At 42.1% G+C, this 18,950-nt stretch overlaps 1 protein-coding gene across 2 annotated transcripts in view; it reads right to left on the bottom strand.

Moving 5' to 3' along the window:
• The window catches only part of Akap10 (A-kinase anchoring protein 10), a 55,627-nt gene extending 38,868 nt beyond the window's left edge, over positions 1-16,759 (bottom strand). The window contains exons 1-4 of one of the 2 annotated variants that reach the window (XM_021639169.2): positions 16,473-16,759; positions 9,340-9,387; positions 3,469-3,651; positions 2,397-2,945 (exon numbers count right to left, since the gene is read on the bottom strand). In XM_021639169.2, coding sequence (XP_021494844.1) covers positions 2,397-2,945; positions 3,469-3,651; positions 9,340-9,387; positions 16,473-16,560 — 868 coding nt within the window. In that variant the 5' untranslated portion in view covers positions 16,561-16,759. Of the gene's footprint in view, positions 1-2,396; positions 2,946-3,468; positions 3,652-6,627; positions 6,745-9,339; positions 9,388-16,472 lie in introns of those variants that run through there. The other variant, XM_060363572.1, reaches the window with a different exon arrangement.
• Between the last annotated feature and the right edge of the window lie 2,191 nt (positions 16,760-18,950).

Raw genomic sequence — 18,950 nt, 5'->3', positions numbered from 1 at the left:
GATTCTTTGTATTTCTTTTACGGACTTCAGCCCTGACTTTGGTATAAACCTTAACCTTCTCTCCAGCTCTCAGCCCTGATTTTGATCTCTTCCTGTCTACTTGTTTGGGCTATTGAGGATTCTTATTTTTCTGAGACCTTCCTGTGCATCATTAAATTAGAACAAAGTATCACACATGGTGGCTAAGCTTTCCTCTTGGCACTGGCTTCACTGTTCCTCCTAGATGTTGGCATGCTGTATTTTCATTTCCAGAAGTTACTTGTTTGTTTGTTTGTTTATTGGTTTTTTTGAGACAGGGTTTCTCTGTTTAACAGAGCTCTCCCTGGCTTCCGAACAGGCTGGTCTTAATAAAAACTTTCTTCTGAATTTCTCATTTCGCTGTACTTTGACTCAGTGCTGTTCAATTTGTATACTTTCTAGAATTTCTATTGTTGATATTCAGCTTTATCCCATGGAGATCATATAGAATACAAGATGTGAGTCAATTTTCTTACATTTGTTGAGACTTGTTTTGTGTCCTACTTTATGGTTTATTTTGGAGAAAGTTCCATTGGCTGCTTGGAAGAACATGTATTTTTTGGGTGGAATGTTCTATAGATCTAAATGTCCATCAACTGCTGAACGAAGCATGAAGATGTGTACATCTACATAAGAAAAGATTATTCAGCTAATAAGAAAAGTGAAATCTGCCAGTAAATGGATGGAGGAGGAAACAATCATTCTCAGTGAGGTGACCCAGACCGAGAAAGAAAACAGCACATGCAGGCTTTCTGTGATCTGTGGTTATTAGCTTTCAATCTGCATATATGTGTGTTTCATTTGGAATACCCAAATTTCAGAAAATGAATAAGGGGCCATGAGTAAGTGGTGCTTTTAGGGGAGAAGAGATGGAATATAGTGTTTTACGAGGTGTAACAGGAAGGGTTAAACTGGGTGAGTTAAGGAGGGAAGGGCAGAAAAGGGGATAGGGAGAGATGAGCTCCACTAAAGGTCTGTTGAAAAAGTCCTATGGAATACTACTACCTAGAAGCTTCCTAAAAATACATACACACACACAAAGAGTTAAAAGTGAGTTACCCTAAGCCGTCACTGGTGCACTCAGGGAGTGAGAGGCAGAGGCAGGTGAATCTCTGAGAGTTTGAGGCCAGCCTAGTCTACAAAGGGAGTCTAGGACAGCCAAGGCTACACAGAAAGACTCTGTCCTGAAAAAAAAAAAAAAAAAAGAAAAAGAAACAGGGAGGAAGAGGAGGAGGAAGAAAAAAGAAGAAGAGGAGGAAAGGAAGAGGAGGAAGAGGAAGAAGAGGAGGAAGAGGAGGAGGAGGAGGAGGAGGAGGAGGAGGAGGAGGAGGAAGAAGAAGAAGAAGAAGAAGAAGAAGAAGAAGAAGAAGAAGAAGAAGAAGAAGAAGAAGAAAGATAGGATCAAAACTGGAGTAAAGAAAACCAAGAAACTACAAGAAAAAATTTTCAAAAAATAATTGAGTGGCTGACAATGCTAAAATTATGGTCCCACCAGTCTGAAATGCAATCCCTGGAGCCTACCACGGAAGAAGGCAAACCTGAAAACCCTTTTGACCTCCACACACATGATGACATTAACAGGCCCACAACACACATACTTGTACAAAGAGTAAAATAAAATTTTATAAAACTTTAGAAACCTTCCAAGATGAAGTAACACACTAAAATTAGTAACCCAGACCTGTCTTTATAGAGATCCTATAAACTACAAACATCTGAAGCAAGTAACCAACCTTTGAGAAATAGAAGAGAGAAGATAAATAAGAAAGATAAGAAGTCTGGATAATGATAATTCTAAAGAGCAGTAATTCCAAAAGTGAGAACGTGGTACAACTTAACACAATAGGAGAGGGAAAAAATGCTGTTTTCAAAATGTCTGGGTTTAACTCTAGCTCCTCACTCACTAGACAACCTAGGGAAGCAACTTTGTAAACCAGCTTTCTCAGTGGTAAATGGGTTATTAACACCTACTTAACACAGCTGTCATGAAAAATGAAATCTAAATATATACTTAGTGCAGAACTCAAAAAATGGTATCTACCAGCAATCTAAGAAATAAAATGAAGAAAAATTAACCCCTAAGATGCAGTTAGACAGCAGTAAATGAGCGCTGAGACTGGGAAAAGAGCAGCTACTTGGACATGGCCTCGCTTCCAAATGTATAAAAATAGCACACGGCACTGCTGTTCCGGCCAACTGTCTGCACACAGCACCAGCGGCTCAAGACATCCACTGTGCTCCTTTTTCACACCCTAACTCCACTCAACCCCCCAAATCCCCCTAACGTTTAAACCAGAGGAGAAAAGATACTATTCTGACCCTTTCACTCCATGTTTTAAGTTCTGTGTTGTGATGAGACACAGGCAGCACATACTTACTTTTCATTAGTTTTCCTGATATTTCTCGCAATGGAGAAGAGGAACTATTTCTACTGGCTACTGGAAGTCTGGAAGAGGATTCCGGGGTGTCCATGGAAATTTGATGAGTTCCTGTTCTGGCCATTTCAAGATGGAAAGAATGGGCACTGTGGCATTCCTGGGAAAGCAGCAAGTGATTCTGAGTTCTACTACTCAGGTCAATTCCTTCTGACTGAGTCATAAGCAGCGAGGCCGAGCTGGAATCCCCCAACCTCCTGTCAAGAGACTCAGTTACAAATGACACTGTCGTTTCATGTTTTTTAGATGGAGAGACAGGCTCAGCCAGTGAACTCTGCTTCACTGTGTTTAGACTGTGTGCTCTTATTCGGGACCATGTCGTAGAGTGAAAACTTTCAGCATCTATCCAAAATTTCACCAGGTGCTCCATTCTCCGAAGTTCCATAAACTGAAGGAAATATGGGAGGACAACAGGGTCACGCAAGACTTGCTCAAGGGTCTTTGAAAGACTTGATTTGGTCTCTTGAGTTTGATAGTCCAGACAGGATCTTCCTAAAAGACAGACTCAAAGGAATCAGCCATTTGCTAACAACTTCCTATCTAAAGACAGCCCACCAGCTTTTCTAACAGCACAATCAGACCACACTACCAACCTGACTGCTTTCCAAAATGGTCTTCATTCATTTACACCGTTTACAACTAGGAGTGGCCACTTCCCTCAGCCCCACTTAACATTCAAATTAGCAAACTCTGTTCGTATTTCAGTATTTTAACTCAATATTTCAATTTGTATATCCCTGAGGACTAATGACATGAGGAATCTTTTTGTGTGCAATCTTATTAAGTGGTCAAATGCATCTCTCCTGTAAACTGTTCATTTTTTTATTGGTCCTGCCTATTATTTACATGAACACAATACAGCACTTCCTCATTACACTTGCACCTTTTTTTAAATGTATTTTTTTCAAAATATGTCTTTCAATGACATAGAGTTCAGTATCCTATCACTGAAACTTTATGTGTTTTATCATGTCTGTCCTTGATTAGGAGATAACAAGAAGTGGCAGTCACTTACCTAGGTCCCCAAAATGAGCAGCCTCCATGTGGCTTGGCTGTTTCTTAAGTGTTGCTGTCCTGCTACTTGAAAAGGAGTCCATGTTGGCAGAAATGGCATTGATTGCAACATGACTTGGTCCTGCAGCTTCCAGCAAGGCATGATTTTTAGTGCTTTTTTGTGGGGAATGTACAGCTATTGAAGCTATAAAATTTGAAAAAAAAAATGTTTAAAATTAAACACAATTGATGACTTAACACCCATGGCAGGCTTTAAGAAAACTTTAAAAATTTACATTTTCTAATACCTAAGCAACAGTCAAATAATAGTTAAGGGTTTAAAGAGCTAGCTGAGTAGCTGTTCTTCCAAAACACCCAAGTTCAAGCCCAGAACCCCATAAAGACTCACAAACATCTGCAATACCAGTTCCAGTGATCTGGTGCCCTTTTCTGGAGTCTGTGGGGACGAGACACAAACAAGATGCACAGACACACATGTTGCACACAGACAGACACACAAGCAGACCAAACACCCATACACATTAAATAAATAAAATAGGCGCACGCCTTTAATCTCAGCAACTGGGAGGCAGAGGCAGGTGGATCTCAGTGAGTTCAAGGCCAGCCTGGCCAGGGCTTCATAGCCCGCCTCCAAAAAACAAATAAATAGTTAGAGGTTACCAAGCAGTAGCAAAATGGAAAGAAGATACTCTATTATTTATAACTCTCAAAGCACTGCACCAAAATATAACTTAGAGAGATCTTTCTCTGAACACTTTGATCTGAGCTGAGTCTGGTACTCCACAACTGCAATCCCAGCAGGGAGCCAAGTCAGGAAGCAAGTCAGGTTCCAGGTTAGTCTGGACAACAGGGCAAAACTTGTCTCCCAAAAGGGTGAAGTATAAAAATCTAGAAAGCATTATGAAATTCGGTCCTTTTCAATTTCTTAATCTTTGCTTACTTCACAATAAAACTGAAATTTAGGATAAGTTCATGAAAAAAAATCAGAAAAATATTCATTATAATACTTTTTTAACTGAACAACAAAGTTTCTCCACCTAATAAAAGACAATGATGACTGAAGTTTAAGAAACTTAAAAATAAACACTCTTAGGCAGGACATAGTGTCCATGCCTTTACCCCCTTAACTTAAAACTAAGTTGTCTTAGTTTTTATTTCATATTAAATTGAAGAAAGTAAAGCCATTTTAGCAAGGTTATAAACAACAGTTTTGCTGTTTATCTGTTATTTTTGAGACATGGTCTGACTATGTAGGCCAGGCTATCCTCAAACTCACAATCCTCCTTGCTTTAGCCTCAAGAATGTAGGGATTATGGGTATGCACAGGGCCAGCTTTAGATTTAAAAACTTTCATTTGCTAGTATGTATATGAGTACATATGCCACAGTATACACATAGAGATCAGAGGTCAACTTTGTAGAACTGGTTCTTTCCTCCAACTTTATGTAGGTCCCAGGGGATCAAACCTGGGATCTCCAGGCTTGCACAGGTAGCAATTTTAGCTACTGAGCTGTCTCACCACCCCTGGTTAGTTTTCTAATACAGACAATAGCTACATAGAAAATTCTATGTGAGTGGGCTGTTTTTCATGACAGTTTCTCTGTGTAGCCTAGGCTGTCCTGGACTCGCTTTGTAGACCAGGCTGGCCTTGAACTCATGGCAATATGCCTGCCTTGCCTCTGCCTCCCTGAGTACCGGGATTAAAGCATGTGCCACCATGCCCAGCTTTCTAATTATATCTTAATTAGATGTCCATCATAATAAAAACGCTATGAATTCATTTGTGTAGTACTTTTAGGGGCTGAGGAGGTGGTATACCAGTTAGCACTTATTGCTCTTGGAGAAGACCCAGGTTCCCAGCACCCACGTGCTGGCTCACAACCATCTTAGCGCTAGCCCCATACCTTCTCTGGCCTCTATATGTACAATGCACATATATACATGCAGAGAAAACACTCAGTACCCTGCCTCGAATCCACCTGTTCCTTCTTACAGTCTCTTTCTTTGGTCTCCATGGAACTACACTCCCTAATTCATCTTGAATCTGTCCCTGTCACTCTAAAACCTATCTTTTAGATGTCCACTATCAGACTTTCCCTGACTTCTGTTAAGGATGTTCTATGTTTTCTTCTAGAAAGTACATTTATTCTTCTAGAGTAACAGTTTTCAAACTTTAAGCTAAAGCTCTTCTCCCTGCCCCAAATAAATAATACAAATCATACCCCATTATATCTACAAAACCAACAGAAGCAGGCAACAGCTAGGGGGAGCCTCTGCAGAGCCACTGGTGAGCCCCTGACCCGATCTCTCACCTGTCCTTTATCTCTGCTCTGCTCTTCTTTTCTTATTTATTGCTGGGAATTCCTACTCTGGTTTTGCCTCCTTGAGCCATATTTGTCTAAACGTAAAATATCACCTCTTCTAAACCAATTCTCCTTTCTAACTTCCCTGTCTGTTCAAATCCACCAGTCTACAAAGCTCAAAAACTTGGTCTTACTCTTTATCTAATTTTTTCTTTTGTTTGTTTACTTTCTTATTTATTTTCAACAGTAAACTCTTTTTCTATAGTACAAAAGAATTTGAGTCTCCACCTTAAAATCCTTCCAGATTACCCCTTCAAAAATAACAAAACAAAAAACAAACAAACAAACAAACCTTATGGTGTCAGCATTCTATTAAAAGGCCCACACTGGCGCCCTATTTTCTCTGATTCAACTTTTTTCTGTTGTTTTCTTTTCTTTAGGGTCATGGCTCTTTTCAGTTTATTGTATGAAGGAGTTACGCTAGTACAAGTTGAAAGTGGACCCCCAAATGGATAGATTTATAAGATATATTACACAAGATAGGAGCATTTTTTTAAATTGTGACAAGGGACAGAAGGGAAATTCCGCTCCCTGTAAGAAAATCCTCACTTAAGCCTCAGAGAGCAATCAGCACTTAAACGCAGGAACCTTCAGGTCACCATCTTAGCTAGTCTGATCTCTATCAGGAACTGGTATATGCTTTGTAGCTAAACTATTTCTCCATATTCTGGATGCTCAATTTCAGTGCAACGGTAGGCAACAAAGGAAAGTTTCTTAAATGGCTCACTAGTTTCTTTTTATTGTTAATAATGAGCAGTAATGAGTAGTAAGGGTCCTCCTGCCAGTGGAATTCTTACATGGATATGTAATCCTCAGAGCCAGCCGGAAGTAGGTCATCACCTTTATTTGAAGGTTCTGGACAGCAGGAATTTGATACAATCCTTCTCCTCAGTGGAAATGCCTGCTGAAAGCGGCTGCAGAAGAGGGCAGGGGTGGGGGTGGGGGTGGACAGAGGAGCATCAGGAAGCGACTGGGCTGGAGGGAGAGGCAGCTGAGTCCTTGGCAGCGACTCAGTGACTAGGGCCTCTTTACTGGCCTTTATGGCTCTGTATAACCTCATTTCAATCCTTTGGTAAAAATTTCCCTTCTTATCTGAAGGCCCCTTTGCCTCATATATCTATTCAAAAAACTTTAAAGGCCAGCAAGGACAAAAACTAATAATAAAAAAAAAAAAAAAAAGCTTCTCTCTCATTCAAATCCTCAGGCCTTATCATTTCCATGAATTGTTCCCTTTGTCTGCTGACCTTAACTGTTCTGGGCTCCTTGCAATATTTCACTTCAGCTCAGTATGTTAACTCTGGGCAGTAATCGCTACCACTAGAACACCAGGTGCTCCACTGCTTTGACCACGGGTTTTCACTTATGTTTGGGTCTCTGAACAAATCTTCAAGACTGGCATTTCCTCAATTTTATAGGTAAAGGTGAACACATAGAAACGTTAAATACTTTGTCCAGGTCTATAAACTTGGAAAGAGGCACTTCAACAGGCAGAATTCCAGCCCAGGTCACCTAGTCTCATACCTTTGGTTAAAACCTCAGACCCTAAAATTCCTAGGTGTGAAACATATGCAAATGAAGGACTCAAAAGCACTTCCCACTCAATATACGTCAACTGAACGTGTAATTTCCCAGCTGGTTTCTGTGAGGCCAGCCAGGCAGGTGGCAAGCTGAAAACCTTATGGCCATGTGTCTCACGTCTCATATTTAATCAATAACAAACCTCACTCATTTTACCTGCTTGACTTTCAATTTTGTCTTGATCCCTTTATTCCCATCACATGTTCAAGCTACCTGTAAAATTATTTAGCAAATTTTCCTCTCTCCTACCAACCCATGAACCCCATAAAGGCAATATCCAAGTCTTTCACAGTTTCTGTTACAGCCAACTTTTTAAAATACCAACAATTTAAGAAGTACTTTTTAAATGGTGGCCATTACTATTTTTGCTGGTGTACATCTAAGTAGGTCCTGTTTATCAGACTGCAACTTTTACTTTCACCCTTATGTATGTTTGTGTTATGTGCATATGTGTGCATGTTCATACATGCAAACGTGTGTGGGTACACACATGGCAGGGAGTGTTTGTGGAAATAAAAGGAATCAGGAATTAGTTCTCTCTTGCCCAAAGCTGTTTTACCCACTGAGCCTCTCAAGGACCCTCAGAGTGTAAACCTCTTGAAGAACTGTTTCTTTTAATATTTCTGTTATTATCCTAAAATCAAGATCTTAACTGCTAAGCAGAGATTATGAGTATGAAATTTATTTTACTTTATATATTATTTGTGGATTTATTATTGTGGGACAATTTATTTACTTGGTTTTTCTGAGACAGGGTCTAACTACGTAGCACTAGCAGTCCTGACATGTACTATGTAGGCCAGAGTGGCTTCAAACTCAAAGGGCTCTGCCTGCCTCTGTCTCCTGAGTGCTATGATTAAAGGCCTGTTTCACCTTACCCATCTAGCATGAAATTTTTAAATCTCAATTTTAGTTTAGAGAATTATAAACCCACTAGATAACAAAACAAGGACAATCTCCTCACTGTACAAGAATCTGAAGAAAGTTCCATGACTTTCCAAAGTTAAGCTACTAGTATCAGTTTTGAGTGACTGCAGTTCAATGGCATGGAGTTCTAGCCCCTTCCTTCCACCAGTTAGATCTTCATAAGCCTCAGGACCTTTACCAAATGCCAGTAACACCTGTCTTAAAGAGAGAAGTTTAAACTTACCTTAAATTATCAGTATCAATTTTACAGTAAGACTATACAGGCATTTTTTTTTTCTCTAATCTTGCAAATCTTGTAAATGTTACAATTAAACTCTCTGGCGAATTAAGCAGCCAGTAAACACTCAATTCCGGCCATGTTTCATAAAATACTAGCAAAGAAAAATCTAAGTAGCAGTCTGCATAGCTTTACAATGTTATACAATGAATGTTATATGTACTGGCTATGGAAATAACATTCCACTGTAAATTTTCTCATTCTAATCTCAGTACACTAGACATTGAATAAAAAAAGATGGTAACCAAAAAAAAAAAAAAAAAGAGAGATGATAACCAAAAAGAAGCACACTTGAACCCATAAATAAGAACAGTGTGTTAATGTCTACAGTGTACCATAAATAAGCTAAATGAAGACCATTGATCCTAAGTAATACAGTGAATACTGTACTCATTCACATTTCTGAACAGACAGAAACCAGCCTTGTAAATGAGTCTCTCTAGCTGTCACAGCTCAGTGTTTGTTTTACTGGAAAAAGCCAACTAATGAGTGTTAGGGACCAATCAAATGTGTGATTAATAAAAAAGAACCAGTTCACTTTAGGACAGCCAGCAAGTGCTCAGTAAAAGCCTGTTAAAATATACATGTTAAGAAGAGACATAAATCACAATTAATAATAATAATAATGGAGAATGATCACTGTCATCACAAAAGAGGAAATGAAAATCAGAGCACTTACAACCACAAAGCTCAGGCATCACCCTGAATACAAAGGAGAATCACTCACCTTTAATGGACTTGATGTCTGAGGTCTTCTCTTGCTCTTTACCTTTCACTAGAACACAAAAGGGCATCATGACCAACTTCTGCAGTGAAAGAGATCCATTCTATACATTGTCAACATCAGAGACACTTGAATCTAACAGAATGAGTATTCTGAGTTCCAGAACAGCGAATTCTGTGTCCTGGGGGAGGAGTCAGTTCTCAAAAAAATTCTCTGAGAAAATAACCTTTGAACAGCAATCCTTTGGGAGGGCTTCTGAAGAGCCAACCTTCAAAACATCTATATTCAAGTTCTGCCTCTTGCTACTTATCAGCCATGTAATCTTGGACAAGTTATTTTATTTCACTGAATGTTAATTTCCTCAAGTAGTAAAACAGGTCATTAATAAAACTTAGAGGGTTGCTGATGAAAAATAAAATATTTGCAAAAGGCACCTGAAATGAATTTAGGATGAATGTTAATACCACGAGTCACCCCTATGCTGCCCACAAAAAAGGAAAAGACCTCTTGGTTATATGTAACATCTTACTTCTTTTGTACGCCCTCCCTAGCTTTGGGCACAAACATCCCAAACTTACAACCTCAATTCCTAAGCTTAAGGTCTAACAAGTTGTCTCTAAAATGATTACATAATCTTTCCTTTATTACACAAAACAGTGAAAATTCTATAGCAGATAAGCTCACAACAGCAAGAAAGCTGCAAAGCTGCTCTAGGCAAGTGTGGATTCTATTATAAGACCTGACAAGAGGTTATTTTTAATCTTTACTTTTCTTGTGTTTGTCTCAACATTAAATTTCCTTGAACTCATCCTGAGTGGCTTATCAAAGTAAGAAATCTCAGAATGTGCCCAAGTCTCTATGTTCTGAAATACTATTAAAGTTGAAATGTCAGCAGCAAAAAGTAGCTAGCTCTCAAGTAGCTCCCTAACATCAACCCAACAACCTGAATCCCCCGTGCTTGCCAACTCGCCTACGCCAGAACACGCCCTTGCCTTCAGCAAATTTACTTCCAAGCATGTAGGCACCAAAACAGGAATGTAGCCACTGCTGTCAGGACTGTGTGACCGAGTGACCAGTATCTGACAGGAGTCCTCCTGCCTCAGCCTTCTAAGTGCCACGATTGCACCACCCCACCTCGGCCTATGTCTCTTCTGATAGTGAAGCCTGTGCTCGGGAGGGGATGGAATGACAAGATTCTCATTTCTCTTTTTCAATATTATCTTCAAGTCTATCACGACAATCCATATATTTTCACACAGAACTACCCCATAAAAACTAGTTTCTTAAGAGTATGTGTTTGTGTGTGTTCGCATGCACCACCAATTTTTAATCACCGTGATTGTTTCTGTCCTGTCATTTCCTTTGAGAAGTTGATCTCAGAGGTTCGAGCCCACTTCTTGCTGTTGCTGCGGGCTCGTGAAAAGGTAAAACAGGTAGGAAAGTGGTGGAGACCACGTACCTTGTGATAGTCAGGGCCAATATCATTTTTAACGTCACCTGTGTATTTCTAACTTTCAACTTTACAGCTTTGCTCCTTATCTAAGTCCAGACTGATGTAGCTAAGTGTTGGTCCACTTTTTTTTTTTTAAATCTCTGACAGGTTGACTTGAAACTCAACTTGGCCCATGAAGACTTAGCCTCAGGTTTTTAGTATTTACTCCCTCGGAATAACACTTCACTCCATCCTTGAAGCTATCATTCTTGCTCCGTATACCATAAATCAGCAGGTCTCTAAGGGATCTCTCCCAGTACACAACCTAAATTCAGCCAGTGTCATTACCCTTTTGACAACTAACACTGATTGAAGCAGTCACCTCGGTTTAGGCAGGGTGACTAAGGAAGTCCTCTGAGATGTTAACTGAATTTCAGCTTCAATGTAGAGAGGGAGCTAATTTTCTAAGGATGGAGAAAGCAGCAGTGTTTTGCTATCACCTTGCTTATGAAATAACAGGTTAACAGCTGAAAGAAAAAATTCCACACCTACCTCTTATTCTATATCTGCATCTATACATCTATACCTATATTAAAGGCTACAAACTTATTCTGAAAAGGGCCAGAGTATAAATATCTTTTAAACCTTCATTTGGGGTTGGAGAGCTGGTTCAGTGGTTGAGTACTAGCTGCTCTTCCAGAGGACCCAGGTGTGATTTCTAGCATCACATGGTGGCTCACAACTGACTGGAACTCCAGTTACAGGCAATCGAGTCTCTTCTGGTCTCCAGGGCCACAGCCTTTACAAGGTGCATAAACACAAATGCAGGCAAACACTCATACACATTTTTTTATCTCAAAGTTTTATTGTACTTGACACATTGTGTGTGTGTCTATGTCAGTATACATGTGTGGAGCACAATGTTTGTGAGTCCTTTCTCCTTTACTAGGAAGGGACTCCTTTCACTTTCCAGATTCTGAACTCAAGTTGTCAGAGTTGCCCAGCAAGCACTTTGACCTGCTGAGCCATTCCATTAGTCCCAAATTATAACTACTTTAAGTCCAGATGAACTCAGAGGCCTCTGTTTACACTATCAAACACTCAGACATGTCTGTTTCAATAAGACCTTGTTTCAAAAGCTGGTGGTGACTGTGCTGTTGAGATGGCTTAGTGGTCAAGATAATGTGCTGCTCCTCAGAAGACCAGGTTTGCTTTCCAGCACCCACAACGTGGCTCACAGCCATCCACAGCTACGGTTCCAGAGGACCCAACCTCCTCTTCTGACCTCCTAGGACACCAGGCACACACATGATTCACATACATACATGTAAGCAAAACACTCATATACATACTTAAATCTAAAAACAAACCCAAAAATTGGGTGGTGTGGGAGATTTGATGAATGGTCTATAGCTTGTCTCTGGAATAGAGAAATAAACTCCAAAGACTAAAGAGATGGCTTAATCGAATTCCATGAAGTATTTACCACAGAAGTTTGATTAACCTGAATTTGATCCACAGAGCCCATATTAAGGTGGGCGAAGGGAACTGACTCCACAAAGCTGTCTTTATCTTACATGCCCAATTACACCTGTGTACACAGACACACAAATATAAAAATCTCTACATAGAAAGCACAACATGTGAATAAAACAAAATCTGAAATGACTTAGAGGGAAAAAAAAATCTGACCTTAGGATAAAGAATGGTATTTAAAGAAAACAGACTGAAAAGAAGGCTCGGCATAAGAGCACACACTACTGCCTGTCATGTGCTCACCTCCAATCCCAGCACTTGGGCAGAAGCAGGTGGGTCTCTGAGTTCCAGGCCAGTCTGGTCTATAGAGTTCCAGACAGCCAGGGCTACACAGAGAAACCCTGTCTCAAAAAAACAAAACAAAACAAAACAAAAACCCAGTCAGGATCCCACCACTCATGTGGAGAGGCTTGCAACTGACTCTAACTCTAGTTCCAGGAGATCTGACACTCTTCTGCACTCAGGGCACCTGTATCCACCCCCCACACACACACACATATACAAACTCACACAATTTTAATGTAAAGATTTTTAAAAACAAGTTTCTAGAGGAAAAGGGCTCCATCCCAAATGCAGTTTCTGAATGTCCTGGAGTGGGCTGAAATTAGTTCACACATTTGCTGCTCTTGGGTAGGTCCGGCAAATGCAGGCAGGATCTTTGAGCAGCCCTTGGAGGTTGAGGTCACTGCACTGATGAAGGCACTCCCCATTCTGCTTGTGTCTTCTGAGTTTCAGAGTCATGAACTATTCAGCTGGTTAGAAGCGTAAGGCCAAGTGGCCAGGTGTGATAGTTTATGCTCTGGGAACTGTATCTTGGCTTCCCAGTGTACAACCGTGCCTATTAATAACAACATTTCAGAAAGGGAAAGCTGGCAACAGTTAAAATAGCACAGATGAGAACAGAGAAAGCATGGCCATGGTAATTGTTCTAACCACTTTGCATTTATTATCTCAGCCTGGTGATAGATACTCTTGCACAGCTGCATAAAAAGATACCTAATTAAATGACCGTCAACATTAATGTTTGTAAGTAAAAATTAAATAAATAGAAAAATGGGTAAACAAAAATACATATATAAAGGACTTACATAGTTACAATAAATTCTCAGCACCCATATGGTGGCTCACAACGATCTGTCATTCCAATTCTAGAGGACTGGATACCCTCTTCTGGCTCCTCAGGCAAAGGCATACAGAGTGCACATACATACACACAGGCAAAACACCCATACACATGAAATAAAATAAAAAAGCTTCAGTGTTAATTCCTATGAGACATTTCTGTGTGAAAGTAGAAATAAAATGATAGAGATCTAGTAGAAGATACTCTTAAAGACACATGAGAATCTTGTAATTCCATCCCTCCCAGGGCAGGTATACTGGAAGACTGGCCAGGCTGTGCTAAATTCCTGCAATCCCGGTACTCAGAAGCCTGAAACAGGACTGCTGTACATTGAAGGCCAGTAATGGCTACAGGTCAAGTTAATGACCTGAAAACTCAAAAAACAAATAAATACTCAGATACAAAATAAACTCTTAACAAGCCCAAGGAGGCCAGAGGAGGGTACAGAATTCCCTTGACCTGGAGTTACAGATATGTTATAAGCTGCCATGTGGATTCAGAGAACCAGGCCCTGTGCAAGGGCAACATACATCTTAAGGGCTGAGCCACCCCGCAGCCACCTCTTCCTGCTTTATTGTTGTCTTGTTTTTCTTTTTTTAAGATTTATGTATTTATTTATTGTAGGTGAGTGTTCTATCTGCATGTACACCTGCAGGCCAGAAGAGGGCATCAGATCCCTGTATAGATGGTTGTGAACCATCATTTGATTGCTGGGAATTGAACTCAGGCCCTCTGGAAGAGCAGCCAGTGCTCTTAACCTCTGAGCCTGTTTTTTTGTTTTTTTTTCAAGACAGGGTTTCTCTGTGTAACCTTGGCTGTCCTGGACTAACTCTGTACACTAGGCTAGCCTCAAACTCATAGCAATCTGTCTGCCTCTACCTCTCTGGGTGCTGGGATTAAAAGCATGTGCCACCACGACTGGCTCCTTTTCCTGCTTCTAGATTTACCATTTTAAATAAAATGTAACATAACAAACCTTTATCAAGAAAGAAAAAAGTTAAATAATGATGAGGATCTTTGCAAGCAGACTTTTTCAGAAGATAGTTGGTACCTGTTATCCAAATACTACAAGAGGCAGAAGAATGGCCACAAGTTTGAGGGCACCCTGTAAATGCTAAGGTCAGGACTACAAAGCCAGACTGTCTCACCTCCTGCTCCCCAAAATGGTTGTTTCTAGCTTCTCTTGCCACATCCAGTCTCCAAAATTCATGTGGAATAATCTTTTTTTTTTCTTAAGTGCAAGTATTTATTTTGTGAGCATGGACATACCACGGCACCTGTGTGGAGGTCTGGGGACAATCTGCAGGAGTCTCCCAACCCCCTCCACCACTGCGGTCCAGGGGCTCCAACTCAGGTGGTGAGTTAGGCTCCACAGCAAGGCCCTCTTTCTGCTGAGCCATGCAGCTCCAGAATGAGCTTTCTAAGCAAACAACCACACCACTCTTTTACTACCAGGACATCCTCTTCAAAAGTTTTACAATATATTCTCTGTGCGTTTGGACTAAAACTCTCGATAATGTGGTGTCTGCCCCCCTACCTCTCGGAGCCTCAGTCACAGCTGCTGCCTTGCCTTTCCTAAAAGGCACCAGCTCTTTATTCCCAGTACCTACAGTGTCTTTCCTGACCTCTCTACAGTTACATTCTACCCACTAGCCTTATGTTTCAAGGTTATATACTGAGTATGTAACACCCAACCAAAATAGGTTTCTCCTCATAAAGTACGCGCCTTCATTGCACATCTTTAAGTTTGTGAGCATATACACACTTCTAAATTTATTTTTTGCTTATTTATTATCTGCCTACAGCATCAATGAGCTCCATAGGTAGAGACTCTGTCCCGATGATTGTTCAATGACACCCTAGGACAGCGTCTGGCCGACCGGACACTTGACAGTGTTGAATAAACAGACAACAGTCTGTTGTTGTATAACATTAAATTAGTCCCCTTAAAAAAAAACAAAACACCCCGACGTTGTCAAACTAGGTACAGTTACCAACTCCAGAGGCATTAAGATACTCTAATGATAAAGCTTCCTCCCATTTACCAGTTTCATTCATCCATCACCTAGCATCAACCGTCGGCTTCAGTCCTATGAGGCCTTTACGAATCACCTGATTCTCAGCTGGGAGAAAAGTGGGTTAACTGGCTGGCTGTTCCAGGTTACAGAGTTTATGAAAAAAGCTATCATGTGAATGAAGTCTGATTTAGTGTAATGTTTAAAAAAGAAAGAAAAAAGAAAAAAAATGTTTGGTATATCTTCTCTGAAGCAACAAGAATGGACAGATAAAACCAACACCATCTAAAAAGATACACTTGTTCAATTTGTGTATGTATATTTAATGAAATGCAACAACCTTCTCCAGGATCAAAATCACCCTGCCTCTTACTTTAAAACTGAGGAAGCTTTTTTAAAACTGAACATCAGAAATCTAAGTAGCTCATTAATAAAAACAGCAACGATTCCAAGAATTAGTAAACTTGCTAAATCATCAAAAGCAGTAGTCTTCTGAATACGGAACTTCAGTAGTAAGAAATTTTATTTTGGGAATAACAGTGGGGCCCCTTCCGCTCTCCACCCCGGCTCCCCAAAGAGGAAACTAGAAAACAGCGCTACTTAAAGAAACAAGTGTCACGTGGTTTCAGGTATAAGCCCCTCAAAATTCGGAAAAGTCAGACTTCCTATAAGTAAAGGGATTTCCTTGATCTCGATCCACAGCGCGCGCGTGCACCCAGATAACACTCACATACAAACCCCTGGAAACCAAACACACCAGAAAAATCCATCCTTCAGCAAACAAGTTGTTAACTTCTATGGGTTTAAGCGAGCGCTTTAGCCCAGCGCGACAATGCCCCTCCGACCTCGCGCGAGGAAGCCACCTTTCACCCTGCGGAGTCCGGGACAGCACAGCGCTCCGCGGGTGTCGGCGCGAAGGCCGAGCGGCTCACCGAGAGCCCGGCGACCGCCCTGACCAAGCCCTTGCAGGCTGGCCGCCCCACCGCCGCCCGAGGCCCGGCTCGCCCCCCGCCGGCGACCCCTCGGCTACCTTTCCGCCGGAAGAAGGACATGGCGGGGCCCGGGTCGGGGCGGAGGGCGCGGGGGGACTGTCGCGGGGAGGGCCCGGCTCCCCTCATTCAGCAGCTGGCCGGGACTTCCGGGTCCGCAGGAACCGCTGCACTAGCCCGAAAACAGCCCCTTCTTCCGGGTGTGGGCGCCGCCGCCTCCTCGGGATGCCCGGGCAGCTGCTGCCGCCATGTTATCAACAAGCCACCCGCTTAGAGTTCCGGTCCTTCGGCGCGCGGGGCTTCACGGGAGGCCCCGGCCCCGCCCCCTCCTGCGCACCTCCTCCCGCGGGGCCCGGGCGCGCGCCCGCCCAGCCCACGTGACCCGGCGTCCTCGCGTCCCCCAGCCTTTCTTTCCCTGTGGAGCCTCCGGGATGTGTCGGCTTTCGGCTGAGCCTTCTCTTCAGAAAGCCGGGGCCAGCACCGCCGCGCAGCCTTTCCGCGGAATTTTGCTAAACGGTGCGGGCTGACTTGGCAGCTTTACCCTGCCAGGTCTCCCGGGGATGCAGGCGAGCCGGCAGGACGGGGAATCGAGGGCAGTAACCTGCTCTTCTGTGGATGACGCTCCGTCCCTCAGTGACCTCGGGGAGGAAGGAGAAAGAGTGCTAGGCTCATTTTCAGATGAGATCCCTGCAGATGCTCAAAACCCAAAGAGCCAGCAAACTAAAAGCCCCGACAGGGAACCATTTTTCTGTTCTTATTCGAATGCCATCTTCCTATGAATCTTCTGGTTTCCCTCAGCACATACAGCTTCCCCACCTTTAGCGCCCTGGGTGGCTGGTCACTAGGCTGCAGCTTCTGTCAGAAAGGAACCAGGAACTCATAATTTTTGTGTTGGATCACTGGTCTACATGAGACAGAAAAAGAAGCAAGTCCAGAAGAGGGAACTTGCCTGATTAATCCGAGTGTTAAAATAGGAACCAAAGCCTGGAGTCTTAACCGTATTATTAAAGCGGTTTAATAAGTTTGCCAGTTTTGCTTCTTGGCTTGTTTGCTAAAACATGAAAGACCACCAGAGCCAAATTTCTTTAAAAAATTATTTTTTGCTAGGGTACTATACTAAGCCTTCCGCGTTAGTAACAGTCCTTAAGCTTGTTCTTGGTATGGAGGAAACTAGGCACATTCCATCTGCCCAAGGTCATAGCTAACTAGAAGTGAAACCCAGGTTTCAAGGGCAAACCTCTTCCAGGTAAAAACATTTCTAGGAACGCTGGGCAGGAGCAGGAAAGGAGGACAGAGGCTTTGGCTGTCCCGTGTGAGGTAAAGGTGGGTGATTGTCAGCGGGGCAGAGATCTGAGGTGCACTAGGAAATGAACATTGCACTCTGGGAGTAGCCCCAACCCCACTCACCCACCGCCCACCTTTGCGCGGGCAGATGTCATGATGGCACAAAGCCTTTAATGCCCGCATTTGTAAGGCAGAACCAGGTGGATTTCAGAGTTGGGGAATTTTAGGCCAGTCGGGGATATATTGTGAGATCTTGTCTCAAAAAGATAAAAACAACACAAGTTGCTGAAGGAATGGCTTAGCAATTAGGAGCACAGTCAACACTTCCAAGGGCCCCGCTTAGAACATCTGCTCTCTTCTTAGGGAGAATGGGGGAGGGGGGTGCTTATCTTATTCCTTTCCCTCCTGGAGTTCCGGTCTTGGCAGAGATGTTGTATTTGTTGGCTGGTTAGTTGATCAGCGTAGGAAGAACACCAGACAGATGAGTGTGAAATATCCCTTGAATGATCGAAATGCCAAAGGGGTTGAGGATAGGGCCTTGGTTCTCTGAAGACCTCTTACTCATTCTCTCTGTCTAAACATATATCAGTGTTGAGGGAGTGTTTCGATTTAATTCCCAATGTGATTGATACCTTCGAGTCCCTTCTACCAGAAATTCTGGAGTCGCTCTTAGTCTCTGTAAGAAATAGACTGTTCCAGTCCTTTTATGGATAAGCAGGGGGCAATAGGCCTCCTTAGCTGGTGGCTGGTGGTTGCTTGTCACAGAACTAAGATGAAGTTACAGGTAGTCTGCTGCCTCACGGCTCATGGTCAGAAAGGGGGAGGGGCTTGGCTCAAGCCACAAAGTATTCATTAGATATGACTTTGTGTCCTAAACCAATAAAGTGAGGAATTTGGGACGTGGGTAAGTCCAAGCCAATGGAGACAAGGACAGGAATTGGGGGAAATTTAAAAACCACTGCCTTGTACCAAAGCATTGCACCAGCAATTTTTGCCTTTCCTTTTCGCTGGCATCGCTTTCTGTTTCATTTTCTTAGTTTCTTGAATGAATTATTATACTCTTTCTAGACAGCTAGACAAAGCAGTCACCAAATCATAAATGTCATTATTTACTAAGTACTGGTGATGTGCTCTCTCTGTGCCTAACACCTTACAATCAAGACCTCACTTAATCCTTTACATATGCACCTCTCCATTGCCATCACTACTATCTTAAAGAGATCCTGACATCATCA

The sequence above is a fragment of the Meriones unguiculatus genome, chromosome 11, assembly GCF_030254825.1.
Source record: "Meriones unguiculatus strain TT.TT164.6M chromosome 11, Bangor_MerUng_6.1, whole genome shotgun sequence".
Taxonomy (NCBI): domain Eukaryota; kingdom Metazoa; phylum Chordata; class Mammalia; order Rodentia; family Muridae; genus Meriones; species Meriones unguiculatus.
This window is presented reverse-complemented; position numbering and strand designations above follow the sequence as displayed.